Source organism: Quercus suber, unplaced genomic scaffold (assembly GCF_002906115.3).
Source record: "Quercus suber isolate HL8 unplaced genomic scaffold, Cork oak 2.0 scaffold_157, whole genome shotgun sequence".
NCBI lineage: Eukaryota > Viridiplantae > Streptophyta > Magnoliopsida > Fagales > Fagaceae > Quercus > Quercus suber.
Genome location: NW_027069618.1, coordinates 1,189,693 through 1,210,547, shown reverse-complemented (window position 1 = coordinate 1,210,547; position 20,855 = coordinate 1,189,693). Strand labels below are relative to the sequence as shown.

At 33.0% G+C, this 20,855-nt stretch overlaps 1 protein-coding gene across 1 annotated transcript; it reads right to left on the bottom strand.

Moving 5' to 3' along the window:
* Window positions 1-3,324: 3,324 nt before the first annotated feature.
* LOC112024352 (uncharacterized) lies at window positions 3,325-8,876 on the bottom strand. The gene is made up of 7 exons (XM_065777536.1): window positions 7,160-8,876; window positions 6,478-6,630; window positions 6,232-6,273; window positions 5,938-6,018; window positions 5,714-5,833; window positions 3,598-3,700; window positions 3,325-3,483 (listed from the first exon to the last, which is right to left on the bottom strand). The coding sequence occupies exons 1-6, from the start codon at window positions 8,303-8,305 to the stop codon at window positions 3,647-3,649; spliced, it is 1,596 nt and encodes a 531-aa protein (XP_065633608.1). The 5' UTR covers window positions 8,306-8,876; the 3' UTR covers window positions 3,325-3,483; window positions 3,598-3,646.
* Window positions 8,877-20,855: the final 11,979 nt, after the last annotated feature.

Below are 20,855 nucleotides of genomic sequence, written 5' to 3'. Positions count from 1 at the left end.
TAATAAAAATAAATATTTTATTTTATTTTAGCATATAACCAATCCCAAATAGGAGATACAAATAAAAAAGGGAAAATGGGTAAAATTGTCAGTTTCTAATAAATGTAATTTATTTTAAACTTGGAAATCTGGATACCCACATGTTTTAAAGGGAATCAACAGTTCTACAAGAAGGGATTGAGTAGGAATCCAAATACCCTTAATATTTGATTCATTTGTGTGATTTACAACCAAACATCAGAATCTTTCAACATTCTTAGAAATGCTAAAACATTACTTTGTACTAAATGCCAAATCAGTATTCTAAAACATATATCTCAATGGCATTGTTATTATTATTTTTTTAAATCATGGACCCCACACTTTATGCAAAAATAACATCTCTCTCTCTCTCGTGCGCGTGAAGTGGCAAAAGTTGTGCCAAATGAGGCCAATCTCGTCGAAGAACGACGAGAACTTGATGGCTAGAGAAAGGATGCTGGAGATGTTTCTGGTGAGGGAAAGGACGTAGGCGACAATTTGGTGAGCTTGAGGGCAAAGAAGGAGGAAGAAGAAGAATGAAAGTTAGGGTTAAGGTTGGAGAGGTTGACGCAAAAGGGGGAAGAGATCAAGTGGGAGGTTAGGGTCAGAGGGGAAGGGACCAAGTTAACTCAGTTGATTGAGGGATTGACGGAAATGGGAGGAGATGGTGTTTGTGTCGTGAGTTGGAGTGGGAGGAGGAGAAATGCTCTAACTGAGAGAGAGAGAGAGAGAGAGAGAGAGAGAGAGAGAGAGATTTGTTCTTAAAATTTGATCTTCATACCAAATATATATATATATAATTTTTCTATTATAAATAATTCGATATTTATAATGGAGAGAAGAAAAGCTAGTTAAGTTATAATGCTCTTGACTTTTATGTTGTCAATTCTTAAAAATTGTTCTAAAAATATGGTAATGAACACATTTTTGTATTGTGTTCTCAAAAAATATTTTTCTAGTCTAATTTTTTTAAGAAAGTTTCAACCATCAGACTAAGACTGTAACGACAGAACCCCCACAGTTCCCGATTGCCGTGTGCAAATACTTCAACCTGGGCTTAGGTCCCCGAGTTTGCACAAGCTTCCCCGAGTTTTCACAAGCTTCTAGGGTAAAAGTTTGTGCAAACTCGGGGACCTAAGCCTAGGTTGAAGTATGTGCACACAGCAGTAGGAAAACTGTGGGGATTTTGTTGTTACAAATGGTATCAGAGCCAAGGTTAGCTCTTCTCTTGAAGGTGTGGTAGGGTGAGGGGATCTAAGCCCAAAAGTCTTGATCCCACATCGCAAAGTGAGCGACCAAAACAAAGGTTCATAAGTGATGGGCAACCCCTAACGTGTGCACAAGCTTTTACCCCAGAAGCTTGTGAAAACTCAAGGACCTAAACCTGGGTTGAAGTATGTGCACACGACAGTCGGGAACTGTGGGAGCTCTGTCGTTACAAATGGTATCAGAACCATGTCCTAGTTGGAAGTGTGGGCCCCACACGGGAGGATGTGTGTGCTCGTAAGGGAGGTGGATTGTAGTGACCCAAAAAGGGGGGTCTTGCATTCCATGGAATCCCACATCGCCTAGGGAAGCACATGAGAATGTGTTTATAAGGAATGACCTCCCTTCAATGTGTAGAGGCCTTTTCCCCAGCGCAACCTGGGGAAGAACAAAACCGTGAGGGGTATGGATCCCAAAGCGGACAATATCTACACAGTTGGGGCGGGGTCGTTACAAAGACACTAATTAATTTTTGGTGTAGGCAAGGATTGAACTCTAGATCTCTTATTCAACCATCAGAAATTTTACTAATTAAGATAATTGAAACCCACTTTCTAGTCCAATTTTTTGAAATTTATTTTCATATTACTTTGAAAAAACGAAAGAAAATTATCTTGCCAAACAGGCCCATGTTCTAATGAAAATTTATGGTGGCAAAAGACATTACACAATTGAACATATATATGTGACAATAAAAACTTTTCATTCAACGTATGGTAACCGAAAACTTAAGAAGGAGAAAGTTCTAGTAAAAAAAGTAAAACGGTTGCCACTGCAAGTAGAACTACTCGTTTCTAGCAAAAAAAAAAAAAAAAAAAAAAGAACTACTCGTGAAAAAAAAAGTGGACGAAATGGGTAATTACCCATAATTAGCCAACTATATTGTTAGTTGGCCCGGTTTGGAAACAATATAAATTAGTAACACCTCGAGTCTTAGAGACTCGAATTTGCGCTCAGACCTCGACTTTTTGAGGCTCGATTTTTGCTGTTTGACTGGTGTGATACCACGTGGCATCCACATAAAACTCGAGTTTCTGAAACTCGAGTTCCACGTAGACGCCATCTGGCGTTGACGTGGGCCACCTGGCTCTGATCTGTCGGTCCACATGGACCTCGACTCTCTGAAAGTCGATTTTTAATAGGAATTTTCAAATTAAATGCCTCTCTCACAGTCACTCTCCACTCTCCACTCTCACTCACCCTCTCTCGTCTTCTCTCACTCACCCTCTTTCAGTCGCACAGCTCAGTCAGCCTTACCTCAGCCTCTCTCAGTCGCACACTTCACCTCAGCCTCCCTCTCTCTCTCGCTCACTCACACAGCCGATCTGTCTCTCTCACTACTACCAAGCTCGTTCCAACATCGGCATTCAGAAGGTGGTTCAGTTCTCTCCTCAACTCGGCAAATTCCTCGACGGCGCCACGAGTCCTCTCGCACCCACGCCGTCAAGAAGGTCTGGGAACACATCAAGCTCCACCACCTCCAGGTCTCTCCCTCTCCCTTTTCTATAATCATCTAATCATTTACATGTTATGGGTTTTTTTTTTTTTTTTTTTCATAAATTTTTTAGACTCTTTTTCTATTGATGCTTTTTGTTCAAATCTTTATCTTTAACAAGTAATAATAATAAACTTGTGGAAATAGGATAAACCCATATAAATTATTTTAGGAAATGTTACTTTTCAAGTTTCAAATGGCCATTGTTTACTTACTTTGTTCTAACAATTTCTCCCTCCCGTATTGATGATTGTGGAGGAAAGACTTTGTGTTTGTTTATGCTCTTTTTAATTAAGTTTGGGTTTGGCACCGAAGAAAGGAGTACAGTTAGGTTCATGAATGGTAGGAACATAATTTGAGAAGATCCATGAGCTCGGCCAACACAGAGGAACCCTTAAGCTGTTAAATTGTCTCACTTTATAATGATTCACAGATATACACTTGTCTCTACTTCTGCTTATCAGTGGCTTCATTTTAGATTTGTCTCTAGTGTTGATTGTCCCAATTTTAGCAGTTCTTTTGCTATCACCATGGTCTTTTAGAGCTTTGCTTGCATGCCTACAACATTTGTTTCTTGTCGATTCTTAGCGTTTGTTATTGTCATATCTAATGCATGACAAGCTATGGTGTTTTGCTTCCTATTACTGCTATGATTCCAAAGTGCTTGAATGAACTACTACAGACAAATCTTGCTGAAATACCTAAATGCATATAAAATAGATGTTAAAGACATAAACTTTGCAATTTAACCCACATTCATGAAAATATCTACCAAAAATTAAATCATAATCAAGCGAGCAGGTAAGAAAATCTACCTTTTTAAAGTTTTCCAACTCTTTCCCTAACTCTGCCACAGTGTCAACACTAAAGGTTGTGCGGTAGTAGGCAGACAATTTTGATCTTTGAATCACCTATTTCCTGCAAATGCGCCCCAGGATGATGCAAAGTGAGTAAGACCAAATGCAAACAGGTTAACAACTTGCCTTTGCTATATGTACTTTAAAAAAAAAAAAGTTTAAAAGCCCAACTGCACATCATAGATTGAAAGATTTCCAAGTCAGTCCAGTTACATCAACCAATGTCGATTTAGGCAAGAATGGTAGTATATCTATCAAAGGATCACAAAATGAAATTTAACAAGAAAAAACTACTTGCCTGAAATTAATGGTTTTTGAACATGAAAAGATTATGAATCCCTAACATTTAATGGGAAGTGTCCTTGGAAAGAGGATTTCCATACGTACCTGATTTATCTAGAGCAATACAATACTTGATATTGTTGTAAGGACAAATCACAATTTTGGGAGGCTCAATAACTGATGAAAAACTCCAAATTTTTTTATTGGTAAGTTAGAGACACACACAATGAATTTTGAACCCATGACCTCACCCTTCACCATTCTTATGAGAGAATGAGGTGTCACAATGATATACCTATATCTATATAACACATATAGAACTAATGAAGTGTAATGTCAGTGTCCAAGAAAAAGCAGACTTTGTTTGATAAGATGGATTTCACCAAGTAGTCCAAAAAAGCAGACTTTGTGCGAAGCCTGCACATTTTAATAATGCATTGTTGGGGAACTGGCTTTGGTGGTATGCCACTGAAACTAATTCTTTATAGAGAAGTGTGGTGGCTACGAAGTATGGGTGTATATTGGGTGCTTGGACTTCCTGTGTGCTTAAGGGACCATATGGTGTGTCCCTTTGGAAGTATATTAAAAAAGGGTGGGGAGGCTTTCACGTATGTCAAGTTTGGTTTGGGTGATGGTCTCAAAGTTCGTTTCCGGCTTATGGTGTGGAGATACAATCCTGAAGGATGCTTTTCGATGTTGTACCATATAGCCAGAAATAAGGAGGCGTTCATGGCAGAAAATACGAATTGGAATTCTGGGGTTCTTCAATGGGATATTTTGTTCACTAGATCTGTTAATAATTGGGAGTTTGGGATTTTGCAATCATTTCTTTGTCTTCTGTATTTCTTTAAAGTTACAAGGGCTAAGGAAGACCAGATGTTTGGGACCCCTACTAGGAGTGGTTTATCTGAGGTTAAGTCCTACTATGAAGCTCTTATTACAGGTCACTCCCTTATCTTTTGTGTAAAACCGTTTGAAGGATAAGATTCCTTCTAAGGTAGCTTTTTTCAACGTGGCTTGCATTTGGGGACAAATTCTTACCATAAAGAATTTCAGAAGCAGAATAGATGCCTTGTTGATTGGTGTTGAGTGTGTAAGCACAGTGGGGAGACCGTCGACTGTATGTTGCTTCATTGTGACATTGCACACGATCTATGGTCTATGGTGTTTTGTCTTTGAGTGTGAATTGAATTTTGCCGAAAAGGGTGCTGGAGTTGATGGAGTGCTGGAAGGTGTGACTTTGGTAACCATCATTCTATTGATGTGTGGGGAACCATGCCTCATTGGGTTATGTTGATTATTTGGAAGAAGAGGAGTCTTCGTACTTTTGATTGGATTGAGTGTTTGTCTGTGTAGCTAAAATTGTATCTTTTACAATCCATGTTTGATTGGTCAGCTGCCTTAACTGGCCATTATTTTTCTACCTTAGATGATTTTTTAGATTTATGTAGTTTTAGTTGAAACTTTGTTGCATCCTTGGTACACTTCCTGTTTACTTGGGGATCACTTTTGTTTAACTTTCAATAATGCATCATTACTTAACATAAAAAGAAAAAAAAAAAAAAAAGAACAGCAAAACAAACTGCAACATAAGCTTTATGTGATGATTCACTTCCCATTCATAACCAGATTTATTTTACTCCACTTTTTATGTTCTAAATTGATGCTTTCTAAGAGCAGAAAAAAAAACTCATTCCATAAGCTTCATAGAATAGCTATACATTATCAAGCAACTTCTCATTAGACTACAAAACTAAATGATTAGCTAGGTGACATTCAGACTGGCACATACCAATTTGAAACCTTCATGTGAAATTGAAAGGATCATTTCTTGAATGTTTATGCATTGATGCTGCTGCAATGCTACAGAAATTCGTACAATTGCACAAAGAGATCGAAATTTCTGCTTTACCTGAAAATAATAGAAGAAAAAGGTAGGGAGGAATGTAAACAGTTCTTTCCTGCATAGGACTAGGAAAAATGACAATAATTAACTGAATATATAGAGTGAGATACCTCGTTAGAGAATGCTATTAAAGAAGCATGATCAGATTTTGGGAATTTCTTTCTGTGATGTCTTGCGAGTAGAGCCATTAACTGCAGATGTACTAATCATTATCATTACAGAGTCTATTTATTCCTTATGGATTAAGGCTCAGCTGAGTTGAGTTTGAGTACAAACATGGACCTCTATCAATTCCAATCCACCCTTAACCACCGTAGGCAAGGCCCAGGGGTAGCACAAAGAACACTAAAAATATGCATCATTAAGAACAGAGCAGAACTAATAGTGATAGATGGACAACATACCTTGACCTCCTCAGTACTATAACCATGAAGATGACCACCATCCTATGGAAAAGATCAAAGATTAATAAACAGAAGAATAATTTTATTTATGCAACACAAGATACTGAAATGTTTTAGAGATGACAAATTGTCAACTTTCAAAGATCTCAAAGCATATATGATTTCTTCAATAGCCATATAAAGCCTCTCATTTGCATGTATGCAAGACTATCATGGAACACGAAACTAAAGAACAAAAAGGCATACCATGATTATTTGATAAGTCCGCTTATGGTAACCCTTTTTTCCCATGAAAAGCCCAACACTGTGAAGCAAACAGGCAGCTTCAAGGTATTCAAGATCCCTTTCATTCAAGGAGGCAGCAACCTCTTCACATTCTCTCAAGCCTTCAAAAATTACCTGGACAATCATTTAGTTAATATCATTGGATGTCTTTAAGCAGTCCTATATCATAATGCCTAAGAAAAACCGTAAAAATGTTATGTATCTCATTAGGTTCAACTTCTAGAATTTTAAATCAAATCCTAATGTGCAAAAATAAGTACAAGACACATGGTAATCACCACAATCTCACTAGGTTCAGTAAGTACAACAACAACAACAACAACAACAACAACAACAACAACAAAAAAAAAAAAAAAAAAAAAAAAAAAAAAAAAAAAAAAAAAACGAGATTTAGAGCTTTTAGTTAAAAGCTCTACAATTTCCTGTTCATGCTTTATAAATCCATAACTTTAAAGCAGTATTCACTGTAATTTGCCAAAAGCGCAAGATGCTATAGCTCTTTTCAGTTAAGCTTTTCCAACTTAAAAGACTTACAACTAAAGTTTTACTTCCTACAGCAATACCAAACAGGCGTTATACCTGGTATGACATAAATTTCAGCAGGTACCTTATAAAGAAACAAAAACAAGAAAATTCAGTATACCTTTGCAATGCCAGCACACTGAGCAGCAACTCTCATGCTCTTCTTGCTATTAAACCTCATTGCAAGCTGCACAACAGACCTCCACCTCACATTGGCATTCAAATCATAACCACCATACGCCTTACCCAAACTCTCAGCAATAACACCCTCCCCTAATGCATACCCAGAAACCTCCATATCCTCAATCCCAATCACCTCAAATATCTCCTCCAACAACACAGCCCCAGCCACAATAAACTCTGACCGCCTATTAAAGAACTTATCTCTCCTTGCCTTCTCTCCCTCCCTCCCATCACATAACCTCTCAACCACACCGCTCAATTCCCTTCTACTAAACCTCCAATCCCTCTTCCACTCCTCAAACAAAACCACATTGTCATTCTCAAACATTTCACTTTTAGCATATCCATAAAACACTGCCTTCTCAACTGCACGAATTGTACCAGAACACCCCACTACCATCTCAACCCCCCCAAACTCCTTGATTCTCTCAAACACCCCAGATTCTTCTATAACCAACCTAATAAACTCCCTCATGTCCCCAACATTATGATCACCATGTTTCACAAACTTTTCAGTTAAATTCACATGCCCCAACTTCAATGAAGCCCCAAAACAAACTTTCCCTCCCTTCCCAACAACAAACTCAGTGGACCCACCTCCAATATCTATAACCAACACCAATTTCTCATAAACAAGTGGCAAAAACTGAAGCACACCCTTGTACACAAGCCTGGCTTCCTCTTCACCAGACAAAACCTCAACTCCAAGACCAATCTTTTCCTTGACACACTCAACAAGTTCATTCCCATTTGTTGCCTCACGTATTGCAGCTGTGGCAACACAACGAGTGTGATCAGGAATTACTCGGTGGGAAAGCAAAAGCTTTTGGAAGTTTTGGAGGGTTTGGAGGGCTACGAGGTGGGATTGGTTGGAGATAGCAAAAGGGTTTGTTGGGGTGGAGTTAAGGCCAAGGAGGACAGGTTCTTTGAGGTGGTTGAGGGTGAGGAATTGGCCAGATGGGTTGGCACGAACTATGAGAAGCTTGAAGGAGTTAGTGCCCATGTCTATGGATGCAAAGAGAGAAGAGGGTGGTGGTGATTTTGGAAGAGTGGTGGCCATGTCTTTGTTATGAATCAAACTCATCAAAGTGACGCTTGTTGAAGTTCTATAAACTTTATAAAGGAAGAGATTTGCTTGCAAAAGAGTTCAGAAAGATTGCAACTTTGTTGTGAAAAAGTTTATCTTTTCTCTTACAAGTTATACAACTGAAATAAGACTAAGATCGTGGGGCAAATTATGATTGGAGAAAGATCACTTAGGAATCAAATATTTTGATCCCAAAAAACATTTATCTTTCTTTTTTTCAGAGTTGGAAACTGGTGGAATCTATTACTAATGTTTTAGATTTTTTGAGGAAACACGATTTCTATCTATTTAAGGAAACATGAATCCTAGTATCAGTCAGTGATGTGATGCAAGCAGCAAAGACACAATGCAAGAAACGAGTTTATACAAACTATACATACACACATAAAGTGTCGCTGAGGAGGTTTGGGCAGTGAGAGAAGATGGCAATGGGCATCAACCTCTGCGTTTCCTTAGATTTGCTAGCTGTGGAAATTGAATTCGATGCAAAAATTTGGTTGTTGATTCTTAACATGCTAATGCTGCGATTGTGGCGTCAACCAGGTTTTTTTTTTCGTATTAATAGGAAAATTATAGAATATACTACGGACCCACTATTATTCAGGTGAAAAATGGAAAATATATTCTATAATTAAGGCTTAAATAAGGAAGTATTAATTAGTTTATATTGGGAAATACTAATTAAAAAAATAAATTAAAAAATGATTTTTTTTTTCTTTCTAAAATGGCTCAATCATAAAATGTAGATTTTTCTATTATCACAAGTTTTACTACTTTAAGCAAATAGACTTGTAGCCAAGTGGCACCTGGTTCCTTTGTAACTTCTTACTCGGAAGTTCTATCCCTTGCACTTATTTAGCAAAAAAAAAAAAGGTTTTACTACTCTAAATTTAAAAATTGATATATTATCAATCAATAATTCAAATATTTATTTATGAAATAATTGAAATCCACCAATCACATCAATTGCCAATACTTTTAACAATTTTCTTCTAAAATTTGTATTGTGCCCATTAATCATGTTTATTGCTACATTAGTGTTTTTTTAGCAATTATATTCTAAAATTTGAATCTCCGCTCGTGATATCACACATAAATTAACAGAAACATCATTCTATCGTATTTTCTATGTAGAAAGACTCTATTTACAATAACAATATGAATGATGGTGGAGGAGTTAATGCTAACCAGGGACAGACCCAAGTTGGGGCAGAGGGGGCCATTGCCCCCCCCCCAACACAAACAAATTAAAAAAAAATTATAAAAAAATAAAAAAACTAGTATAAAAAAAAATTAAGATTTGCTCTTTTATATATATATATATATATTTGTCTCTTCTCATCTAAAATATTTAGATATTGACTTACAAGAAAATAAATAAATAAATAAAATTCATGTCCCTTTAACTACAAAAAAAAAAAAATATATGGACTAAACAAAAAACATAGACAAAATAAGAAACACTTATTTTGTATGTTATACTTTGTTGGTGTGTTTTATAATATGAAATGTTTAAGAAATACTTATTTTGTATGTAGTATTTTGTTGAATATAAAATAGATATTAGTTTTTATTTTCATAAGTTTTTTTTTGGTTTTAAGCTTTGGCCCCCCCAGTATGAATCCTAGTTCTGTCCCTAATGCTAACGGAGAATAGGTAATAATGTTAAAAATGTCGGACTTTGGGTATACAATAGTTGTCATGGACTCTATGTGCAAAGAGGAGCTTCTTTGGGATTTGAATATGATTTTTGCAACGACACAATTTTAGTGGTCTTCTTCATTCAACTGTCATTTTCCGGGTTTTTTTAAATAAAAACGTACATAGTTCAAATTTTCCATCTTCATTTAACTGTTATTTTCTGGTGTTTTTAATGAAAACATACAATATTTAAAATTTTCTTCTCCCAACTATTGAATTATTGAAAAAACTAATAATAAAAATAATTTAATTCTATAAAACAGGGGGAAAGTGAATTTCTCTACTACTAAACATAATATATATATATATATATAACCGAAACTTTTGACTTTTCATTGATCTCTGTAGAGCTTGCCACATCATTATCATTATTATTATTATTTTAAAACAAAATTATTTAACTTTTTTTAATTAACAATATCAATTTCAACTCGAGGAGGACTAATCTTTGACATCAACAGCTAAAGTCCAAACTTAACAAATAGTGAAACTCTATCTCTCTAATGAGTCCAACTTAAACTCAAACTCTCATCCGCTTGTCTCATATACGTTATATGGATCTATAACGATTAAAGAATGCTCTTCTAGGACTAATGCAGGAGGTGATCAGTGGTGATTATTTATTAGCATAGCTTTTTTTAGCAGTAGAAGAGAAACGGTGTTGAGAGAGGTTTTGGTATTGTTTTTAGAGATAGAAAGGGTTCAATACTTAGTTTTTTTTTTTTTTTTTTTTTAAAATCACGAATTGTTAGGCATTACTGTATTAGTTACTTTACCACTACTACTTTTAGACTTCAATTTAACTCTTTTCTCTCCCTTTTTTTTGCAGATCAAGCATAGATCGTTTCATTAGCTTTCAATCTAGCAATTCAATATTGCAGATCAAGCATAGATCATTTCATTAGCTTTCAACCCAGCAATTCAATATGCAAGGTATTTGATGAGGATAATTTCTTTGTTTCATGGGCTGAGAAACTATGGTGGCAATTTGAGAGGTAATTTTTGTTTTTGTTTTTTTGACCTAGCTAGCAGATACACAAACATAAAGCTTTGGTTTAATTCTTCATTAGCTTTCAACCCAGCAATTCAATATGCAAGGTATTTGATGAGGATAATTTCTCTATCTCATGGACTAAGAAACTATGGCAGCAATTTGAGAGGTAGTTTTTGTTTTTGTTTTTGTTTTTTTGACCCAAAAGATACACACTGCATCAACAGTCAATGCAAACATAAAGCTTTATTTCTTTCTCGCGCACAAACCTCACTGCATCAACCCAATAATTAAACCGCATTAGTATTCGTAGGAGTTTTTTATATTAATTTTCGGATTGCATGTCAAATTTCTGTTTCATCCCATGCCATTAAAATTTATTATAGATGTGAAATGAGTTACTGTACCTTCAAGCAAATTGAATACTTTTATTACTTTTATTATTTTTTTTTTTTTTTTTTTTTTTTTTTTTTTTTTTTTAATCACGAATTGTTAGGCATTACTGTATTAGTTACTTTTCCACTACTACTTTTAGACTTCAATTTAACTCTTTTCTCTCCCTTTTTTTTGCAGATCAAGCATAGATCGTTTCATTAGCTTTCAATCTAGCAATTCAATATTGCAGATCAAGTATAGATCATTTCATTAGCTTTCAACCCAGCAATTCAATATGCAAGGTATTTGATGAGGATAATTTCTTTGTTTCATGGGCTGAGAAACTATGGTGGCAATTTGAGAGGTAATTTTTGTTTTTGTTTGTTTGACCTAGCTAGCAGATACACAAACATAAAGCTTTGGTTTAATTCTTCATTAGCTTTCAACCCAGCAATTCAATATGCAAGGTATTTGATGAGGATAATTTCTCTATCTCATGGACTAAGAAACTATGGCAGCAATTTGAGAGGTAGTTTTTGTTTTTGTTTTTTTGACCCAGAAGATACACACTGCATCAACAGTCAATGCAAACATAAAGCTTTATTTCTTTCTCGCGCACAAACCTCACTGCATCAACCCAATAATTAAACCGCATTAGTATTCGTAGGAGTTTTTTATATTAATTTTCGGATTGCATGTCAAATTTCTGTTTCATCCCATGCCATTAAAATTTATTATAGATGTGAAATGAGTTATTGTACCTTCAAGCAAATTGAATACTTTTATTACTTTTATTTGAAACATATAGAAATTTAGCATGCTATTCTGACTAATGGCAGTTAGAACTTCTTGATTAAACCATGTATGCATGCACTGATTGGATTTGGATTTTCTTCATTGATAGTATTTGCAACAATATTTTAAAACAAAAACTTGGAGTAACTAGTATTAATCAAGTATTTATTTGAGCAAAGTAAATATATATAAATGTCATTAAATTATCTCGTACATAGCATGGATAGGGACTAGTTTTAATAGATATTTACATTACCTTAACACAATTTTATTCCCATGACTCCACATTTGAGATTTTTTTATACTAAAATTCAACTTTAATCATTTGTATCAATATATAAAACCAGCCAATTGATAAAAACAAGAAATGCTAAAATGCTAAAGTTATCATTAATTTTATTATAAAAAAACTTACAAATTGGTATGACACATTTTAGTGTCACATCAACAAGATGATAAGTGCATTTTTTTTTTTGGTATATTTAAACTTTTATTCATTATTTTGTAAATTAGTATATAGTAAAATTTATAGTGTCCTAGCATTACTCATAAAAAAAAATATAATGCATCAACACCCTAAAAGAAATTAGAAAAATCTTATTATCAAATATTTGAAAAGTAGCAAAAGATAAAGCATCAGAAAATTAATGAGCCCAACCTCGAAATAGCAAATTACAAATTACAAATTTTCAATTCATGAAGGATTCGTTCTGTCTTTGTCTTGATTTCGGCAATGACACCATTGCCAAGGTTTATTATCCAAAAATTAAGAACAAGCCCTAGAGAAGTGATTAAAAAGAAAAAAGAAAAGAAAGGCTTTTAGGGTTTTCATTTAAAAGGCAAAGTAGTGAGAATGAGACTATGAGAGTCATAGGGACAGGCTAACAAAATTTACTGATGGATAAGAGATTCAAGCTTCATAATGCCTCAGGAGTTTTGTGAGTGTGAGCATTCTCTTTCATATGAGTAATAGTGTAAAATTGCATTTTAACCAGCACATTAAGTATGCCTTTTCAAGCTTTTTTCTCTCTTTCGTTTGAAGGGTTGTCAACGCCAAGAGCATTCAAATTCTATTTTACACATGGGTATGATGTGATTTTCATTAGTTCTGATTGAAACAAGATCATTTTTATGTTACCTTATAACTGACATAATTTTTTTTTAACAATGAATTAAAAGATTATGAAAAATTTTACGTCTTTAAAATAAATGCAATGCAGTTTTTATTTTTTCAATAATTTAACTATAATCATAAGAAGTTAAGAATATATTACATTTAATAGGCATAAAAAATAAAAGTAGTCATATGAATAAATACAGACAGTATTTTTTAGTTGCAAAAGAAAGATATTGAAAATGATGGGAGGAAAAAAGAATTCAAGAAAGTTACTTACAATATTAAATATTAGCGGATATCCCACATAATGCATTAGTACATTATAAGTTTATATGAAAATATTTTGATATATTTACATAAATTTTCCAACTAAGTTGTGCATCGCACTAGACATAATACTAGCTAGTATATCATAAAAATTTATAAGAAAAATTAATTTAACAATTAATGAGAGTGTAGCCACTTTTCACATAAAGGAAATAGCTATGTTTTCTAAAATTCAACTTTTATTATATTATCATTTTGGTATATGATATATATTTTATAAAAAAATGTAGTAAATTTTTTATTTATTTTTAAATACATCTAAAAGACGACGTAGTTCACCTTAATAGAAAGTTTGGTAAGGTATTCTATTAATATCTCAGATTATGCTATATGGATGAAAGTGTTTTACGGCTTTTTCATTCTGTACTTCAAGCTGATATAACCAGTTCTTTCTAATAAAGTCTTCAGTTTTTTTTCCCCCACAAAAGTTCACCTTAATAAAAAGTTAGAAACTAGTATAAGTCTATAAATACCTTTCGAATGTAGCGGATAAGTTTATAGAGGCTAGAAGTTGTCGAGGCGAAAATGCGTGGCCTTTGTAAAATATTTTTGCAAAGAGCGTTATGAAAAGTTATATAGAAGCGACAATATTCTGTTTTATCGCCATAAGAATTCTCGGAAGTAAATTTCAAGGGACATTCCATTTTTTAAAAATTTTATCTTTATTGTCGCCGTAAAATTATTGCTTTGAACTTTGAAGCATCAAATGACAAGTCTTAGGCTCTCAATTTTTTGGGCTCTAACCTAGTGGGGTTGGCCAAGTGGTTGGGCACTTGGTCTCAAAGTGGTCGTCTTGGGTTTGACTAGGAGCTCCCTAGTTCAAGTCCAGGCACCGGTACTTTGGAAAAACTCCCTCGGCCAGCGATTTACCTTGCTATGGGCCTACTCGTCGTGAACAGTGATTAGTCTCTGGTTGAAAATTTTGAGAAAACACGGTGGGAAACCAAAAAAAAAATAAAACTTTTTTGAACTCTCATTCTCGCTCACTGCTAAAAGCCCAACATCACTGTTTATTGGTGCATATGAATATAGGCAAAATATTGCTTTAATTTTTTTTTATTGTCAAGGATTCAATGTTCAAAATTGTTAAAGTTATTACCACAAATAACTTGGTCTCAAAGTGGTCGTCTTGGGTTTGACTAGGAGCTCCCTAGTTCAAGTCCAGGTACCGGTACTTTGGAAAAACTCCCTCGGCCAGCGATTTACCTTGCTATGGGCCTACTCGTCGTGAACAGTGATTAGTCTCTGGTTGAAAGTTTTGAGGAAACACGATGGGAAACCAAAAAAAAACTTTTTTGAACTCTCATTCTCGCTCACTGCTAAAAGCCCAACATCACTGTTTATTGGTGCATATGAATATAGGCAGAATATTGCTTTAATTTTTTTTTATTGTCAAGGATTCAATGTTCAAAATTGTTAAAGTTATTACCACAAATAACTTTAACAGTGCTCCAAAATATTTTAAAAAAATTAAATTAAAAGAATATTATGCCAATTCACTTTTATTAAATTTCCTCTGATTATGAGAAAATTATCTCCTGCTTCTTTTGCATACAACATACCCCTCCAAATTATTACTATCAGGTAAAATGTTTGTGTTAATTAGTATTTAAAAAAAATATATTTGATTAGAACCAGCTTTTTAAAGTTTTATTTGTTTGTTTTAGGTACAAGTAAAAATGTATTTTTATTCAATTTAATTTTCAAAAAAAAAAATAATAAAAAATAAAGAAAAAAACCAACTTAATACACTTGAAAAGTACAGTCTTCTGAATCTTTGCGTTAAATCAAACATTACAAAAGATGGGGAAAAAACAATCACTAAACATTAAACAAGAGAAGTGTTAGTAACAAACAATTTTTTTTTTTTTTTGGTTTGATAAGCAGTGACAAAAAAATCATGATTTGCAATTAGTAGAACTTCTACACATAATAGGAATATATGAATCTTATCTCATGTTATATAAGAGCATTGGTTTAAGGAGTGTTAATTGCTAAATTTTTGGTATTTGATACACCAAAAACCAACCCTATAAGATGTGTCAAATGCCAAAAATATTTGGCATTTGCTATGGTATAGGCCTATCTCTAGGACGGTTCGGTCATATGACCTATTTATTTTTTGTGTTTTTTTTAATCACCTTTCTCTCTCCTCTTGTAAAATATCTTTACTTTTCTCTCTCACAACCACTGATTCTCTCACCCTCATACTCTCTCTCTCTCTCTCTCAGCCACTCATCATCTCACCGTCAGACTCATTCTCTCACCCCTTGAATATTGACCGAATACCTCTAATAAAGCAAGAATAAAATATTAATTAAAAAAATTTTAAAAAAATTTATATAAAGTGGTAAAGAAATAAAATATGTGATATATAGTGCACTGTAAAGTGATGTGTTAAAAATAAAAAAATCAAAGTAACCTTTTGATGTGATAAAATAGTTTTTTTTTTTTCAATACTTAATGTCAAGGATAGAAATATATATATATATATATATGCATGTATATATCTTTGTACCTTAGTTTTTATATTTTTAATTCATAAATTTTTAATTCCAAGGTTAATATATGTATATATATTTATTGTATACAAAATTTATATATCTACGAGATTATCTTATTTGAAAATTTTACATCGTTCTAAACTCTACATAATATACACAAATTTTATAATTTGTTATAGACATGTATTACAAATACTCAAGATTGGTTTTTCCAAATGTCAAATACAAAGACAATTTGAGTAGAAGCCAATATGGAATTCAAAATAGTGAATAAAACCTATCAACTGGGTAAAATAAATTAAGGGAAAGAAAATAAAATCATAAACCATATGATAAATAAATAGAAATGAAAAATGAGAGGAAGAGTTTTATACCTCTCAAAAAAAAATCTATGGTGACTAGCCTGTTAATTTGGCTAGAAAACTCTATGTTACAAAAACCATTTTTATTTTGGCCTCTTTTAAAGGGTATCGGTAACCAAAGATAGATATTGAAGAGAGCTTAAGCTATTGATGAGAGATTTTTTGGGTGACTAGTAAGGAAAATGAAGTTGAAAAAAGTGGTAGTGAAGGTGATGAAGTTTATAAAGGAATCTATTACTAAAAAAATAAAACTAACCTCCGACTAACTTGTTGGGACTTAGGAGGGGGATGGAGAACGTTTTACAAAATTTAAAGGGTGTTTAGTAATGTTGTTTAAATAACTGTTTTCAGTGTTTAAACACTCTAACACATATTTCTATAACACTTTTTAATCCATACATATTTCCACAACATTTAAATAATGTTATTATAAATATCTTACCAAACAGGGCTTAATTTAATTGGAAGGGAGACGAGGACAAGTCATAGGTGGGGGGCCCAATATTTTTGGTTTTGGGGGCCTAAGTCTTACAAAACTAAATTTTGTCTCAAATTTTACCTATTAAAAATCATATTTTAGTAATTTTGGAGGGCCTTGCCCCCACTACGTTGCACTTAGTGTGTGTTTATTTGGAGGTGAAACAGGGTAGATAGAAAACTTTGGAGAGAAAATAAGGAGGAAATTTTTTTTAGAGTGTGTTTGGTTGGGTAGAGAGGAAGGAAAATAAATTGTGGAACCCAGGTGTTTTCCTCTTAGACTCATAAAAAAGTTTTCTCTCCAAAATAAAGAGAAACTGAATAGGAATTAATTTTTTCTTGATTGACAAAAATGCCCATGTGCATGTGCACATGGGCTTCTTCAAGTTGCCTTTATTATTATTTTTTTCTTCTCTAGGTTGCCTTGTTGCTTTTTTTTTTTGGTAACGTTGCCTTCTTCTTTTTTTTATTTTAAAAATAAATTTGGGTGATTGCCTTTTTTTTTTTTTGGCGGTTATTTGTAACTTTTTTGTTTTAATTAGACATCATTCTTTAACAAAGGTATATGAGTAAATTTATTTAAACTCATTTTTTTCATCCCTCCACTTTTCCACTCTCAACCATACAAATAGGAGAGAAAATAAAATCTTTTTTATTCTTCCACTTTTTCATTATTCTACTATTTTCTATCCTCTCACTTTTCCATTTCTCCAATCAAACAGACCCTTAGTTCTGCCTATCGCTTGATGCTAGTGCCTAACTCTATCTGTCCACTTCTCATGATGTAGTTTTTATTTTAAAAAACGTGTTTAAAAGAAAAGAAATGTTAGCCATTTTTAACTATTGGAGTCTTGTTAAGTGAGTCTTGCACGCACCAAGCATCACACACACACATTTATTTAGTTGACCATGATTGAATTGAAGTTCTTAATCATAAACAAAAGCATTGAAAACTAATTTAAAATTTTTAAAAAAAAAATGTTAGGTGAAATCACAAGGGCTAGATAATACTAAAAACCATGGAATTGGTCGAAAGTAATTCCTACAATATAATACAAACTCATTCTATATGACATTGCTCAAACTCTACTAAATCTTATCTCATCTTATATAACTCTATGTCTCTATGTTCCTTCATCTCATTTAATTTTGATTTTAAACATGTTAAAAATAAAATAAAAAAAGAAGAAGAAGAAGAAGAAGAAGAAGAAGAAATGTTGGCCATTTCAACTATTGGAGCTTTGTTAAGTGAGTCCCGTACGCACCAAGCATCACACACACACTTTTCTTTTCTTTTAATCACACCCACACACATTTGTGAGTCATTAATTAGTTGACCATGATTAAATTGAAGTTATTAAACACAAACATAAGCATTGAAAACTATTTAAAAATTAAAAAGAAAATGTTAGGGGAAGTTTTACAAGGGCTAGATAAAACTTTTTTTTTTTTTTTAGTTGTAAAAAAAATAGAATAAATAAAACTTTTTTTTTTTTAGAAAAATGGCTTGATAAAACTTTTTTTTTTTTTTGGGGGTAAATTGGCTTGATAAAACTTAAAACCATGGAATTGGTCGTATCAGTTGATGTGACGACAGTCACGACACTATCTTTGTTCTTTTGCGGCCCTAGATAAATCGTTTGGAATATATTTTTTATTAGATTTAAGAACTATTATAATATGGAATTAGAAAAAGTTAAAAAAATAATAATAATAATAATAGTAATACTTTGGGTTCTGACTAGACTGTATACTTCTGTTTAGCGAGGTTTGAAAGTTTTCCAATCTCTGGGGAAAAGTAAAAGCAAAAAATAAAAAATAATGGAAAAGAGAAGTTAAGCATTTTCCTGGAAAAACTGGGTTTGTGGAAAAACTGTTTAGTGCTGGAAACTTCATGGAAGGAACTTGTAATCCCCAGCACGCCTAGTGGCCATAAGATGATGAGTATTGACTAAAAACACCAAAAATTAAAGAAGCTGGAAAGTTATAGCTACTCAACCAGTATGATCTTTTTGATCAGGACCTTTCACCGAAATTTAAAGCACAGCCCAATTCTTCTTTGCTTTCCCATTAAAGAAAATCCATTTCTTTAAAGGTTGGAGAGACAAAGATAGTGACAAACTATAGCAACCTGCAAGATCTTGAAGTAAACCTACCATTCAATGGTTATAAACGTGCACATGTTCATTAATGTTTATGTGCACATGCAATGCATCTACTATAATCTTTTATTTATTTATTTGCTCTATATATATAATTTGATAGATAGAATAGAGAGGGGGAATTGAATCCTGAACCTCTTCATTAGATAAGTAAATGTCAGTTGAATTATAAGATTTTTGGCTTTATATATATATATATATATATTTATATAAAAGACTCAATTTAGACTTGTGTTGGTGATTTCTGTTTTTAATAGTATTAGTGAAAATAAAGAGAAAATTAACATAAAGATTTATACGGTTTAACGTAATGCCTATATTCATAGGAATGGGCGGCTAAGAATTCCATAATGAAAGAAAGATAAGTTTACAACGAATTTAGTACATTAAATTTCCCTATATACCCTTACCAACGCCCCCATAATATATTATTATGCCATAGCAAAACAAACTTAAATAAAAAAAAGTCCAAAAATTTTATGACCATTAACCACATTAAAAAAAAAAAAAATACAACTTTTGCTATAATTGTTCATGCGACAAACTATGAATAGTAAAAAAAAAAAAAACCAATTAGTCCATATTAAAGTGACAGGTAACCAACTAGAATCTATCACGACTCACGTAGAATATTTTTTTTATTTTTTGGAGAAGAGACTTACGTAGAATATGAATGTGTAATAAGTTATGACATTTAATTTAGTATTAAAATTACTCATAAAACACAAGTTAACCTATGGGTTCCACTTCTACTTATGGGGCCTGTATACTGGAGACACATGTTACTTTCTCATTAAAAAAGACACCTATCTTTCTGCACTTAAATTCCAATGACATTGCAAAGAATTTTACTTGAAACTACGTTTTTTCAAGTTCAATCATAAATACTTTACAAGTGTAACTTAGTTTAGACTTTAGAGTGTCTAATTCTCTTGCCGTCAGGCCCGTCACACTCTACAAATAAACGCGTATCAATGTTTTCTAATTCTATATATAATTTTTGTCACCATTTACAAGTACGCGTCAGATCACCGTGTTTTCTTGCTCTTTTTCTGAAAAATCATACATTAATCTGTAGCATCTTTTAGCTTCATGGTTTATACGGTTAATGTACTTTTCAATCATGACGCGGTTGTTTTGTTTTTTTTAGTTAAAATAATACCGGTGTATCTTTTTGATAAACAGAATAATACCAAAGTGTTAGAATCTCCAACTTTGTACCTTTTAATGATCAAACTCTCATTCTGTTCAAAGCTGATGCTACTTTGTAGACTTTGTATTATTCTAATAAGAAAATTTGAAACCACACCAATTTTCACCATAGTTGAATTGGCAAGTTTTTAACGATTTTTATCTCTATTTATTCTTAAGAAAATTTGAAACCACATTGGTAATGAGCAATATTATTATACACAATAATTTTCACAGTAGTTAAATTGACAAGTTTTTTAATGGTTTTCATTTCAACCCATCACTAACATTATTATTTTATTTACTTTTAACAACTTGCGAGTTAAGGGTGTGAAATTTTTATCAAATTTTTTGTTTTATGTTTATAGACTTTCTCCACGAATAATTTAATATAAACCTTTCTTGTTGCTTTAATCTTTTCATGGGATAAAATCGCCTTGACTTTTAGGATATACCGCGTCATTTGCAAAGTTTGAATTTTTTTTTTTTAAAATGAAACTTCCTTGTACCTTCCTATGGTTGTATAAATAGAATAGCTGTCGAAG

What these genes read in the sequence shown, in the direction of transcription:
- LOC112024352 (XM_065777536.1), bottom strand. Translation starts at nt 8,305, where the DNA reads ATGAGTTTGATTCATAACAAAGACATGGCCACCACTCTTCCAAAATCA. An exon ending in ATAGTACTGAGGAGGTCAAG is followed by an intron (nt 6,019 to 6,231) that starts GTATGTTGTCCA and finishes GTACATCTGCAG; the next exon opens with TTAATGGCTCTACTCGCAAG. An exon ending in CACATGAAGGTTTCAAATTG is followed by an intron (nt 3,701 to 5,713) that starts GTATGTGCCAGT and finishes GCGCATTTGCAG; the next exon opens with GAAATAGGTGATTCAAAGAT.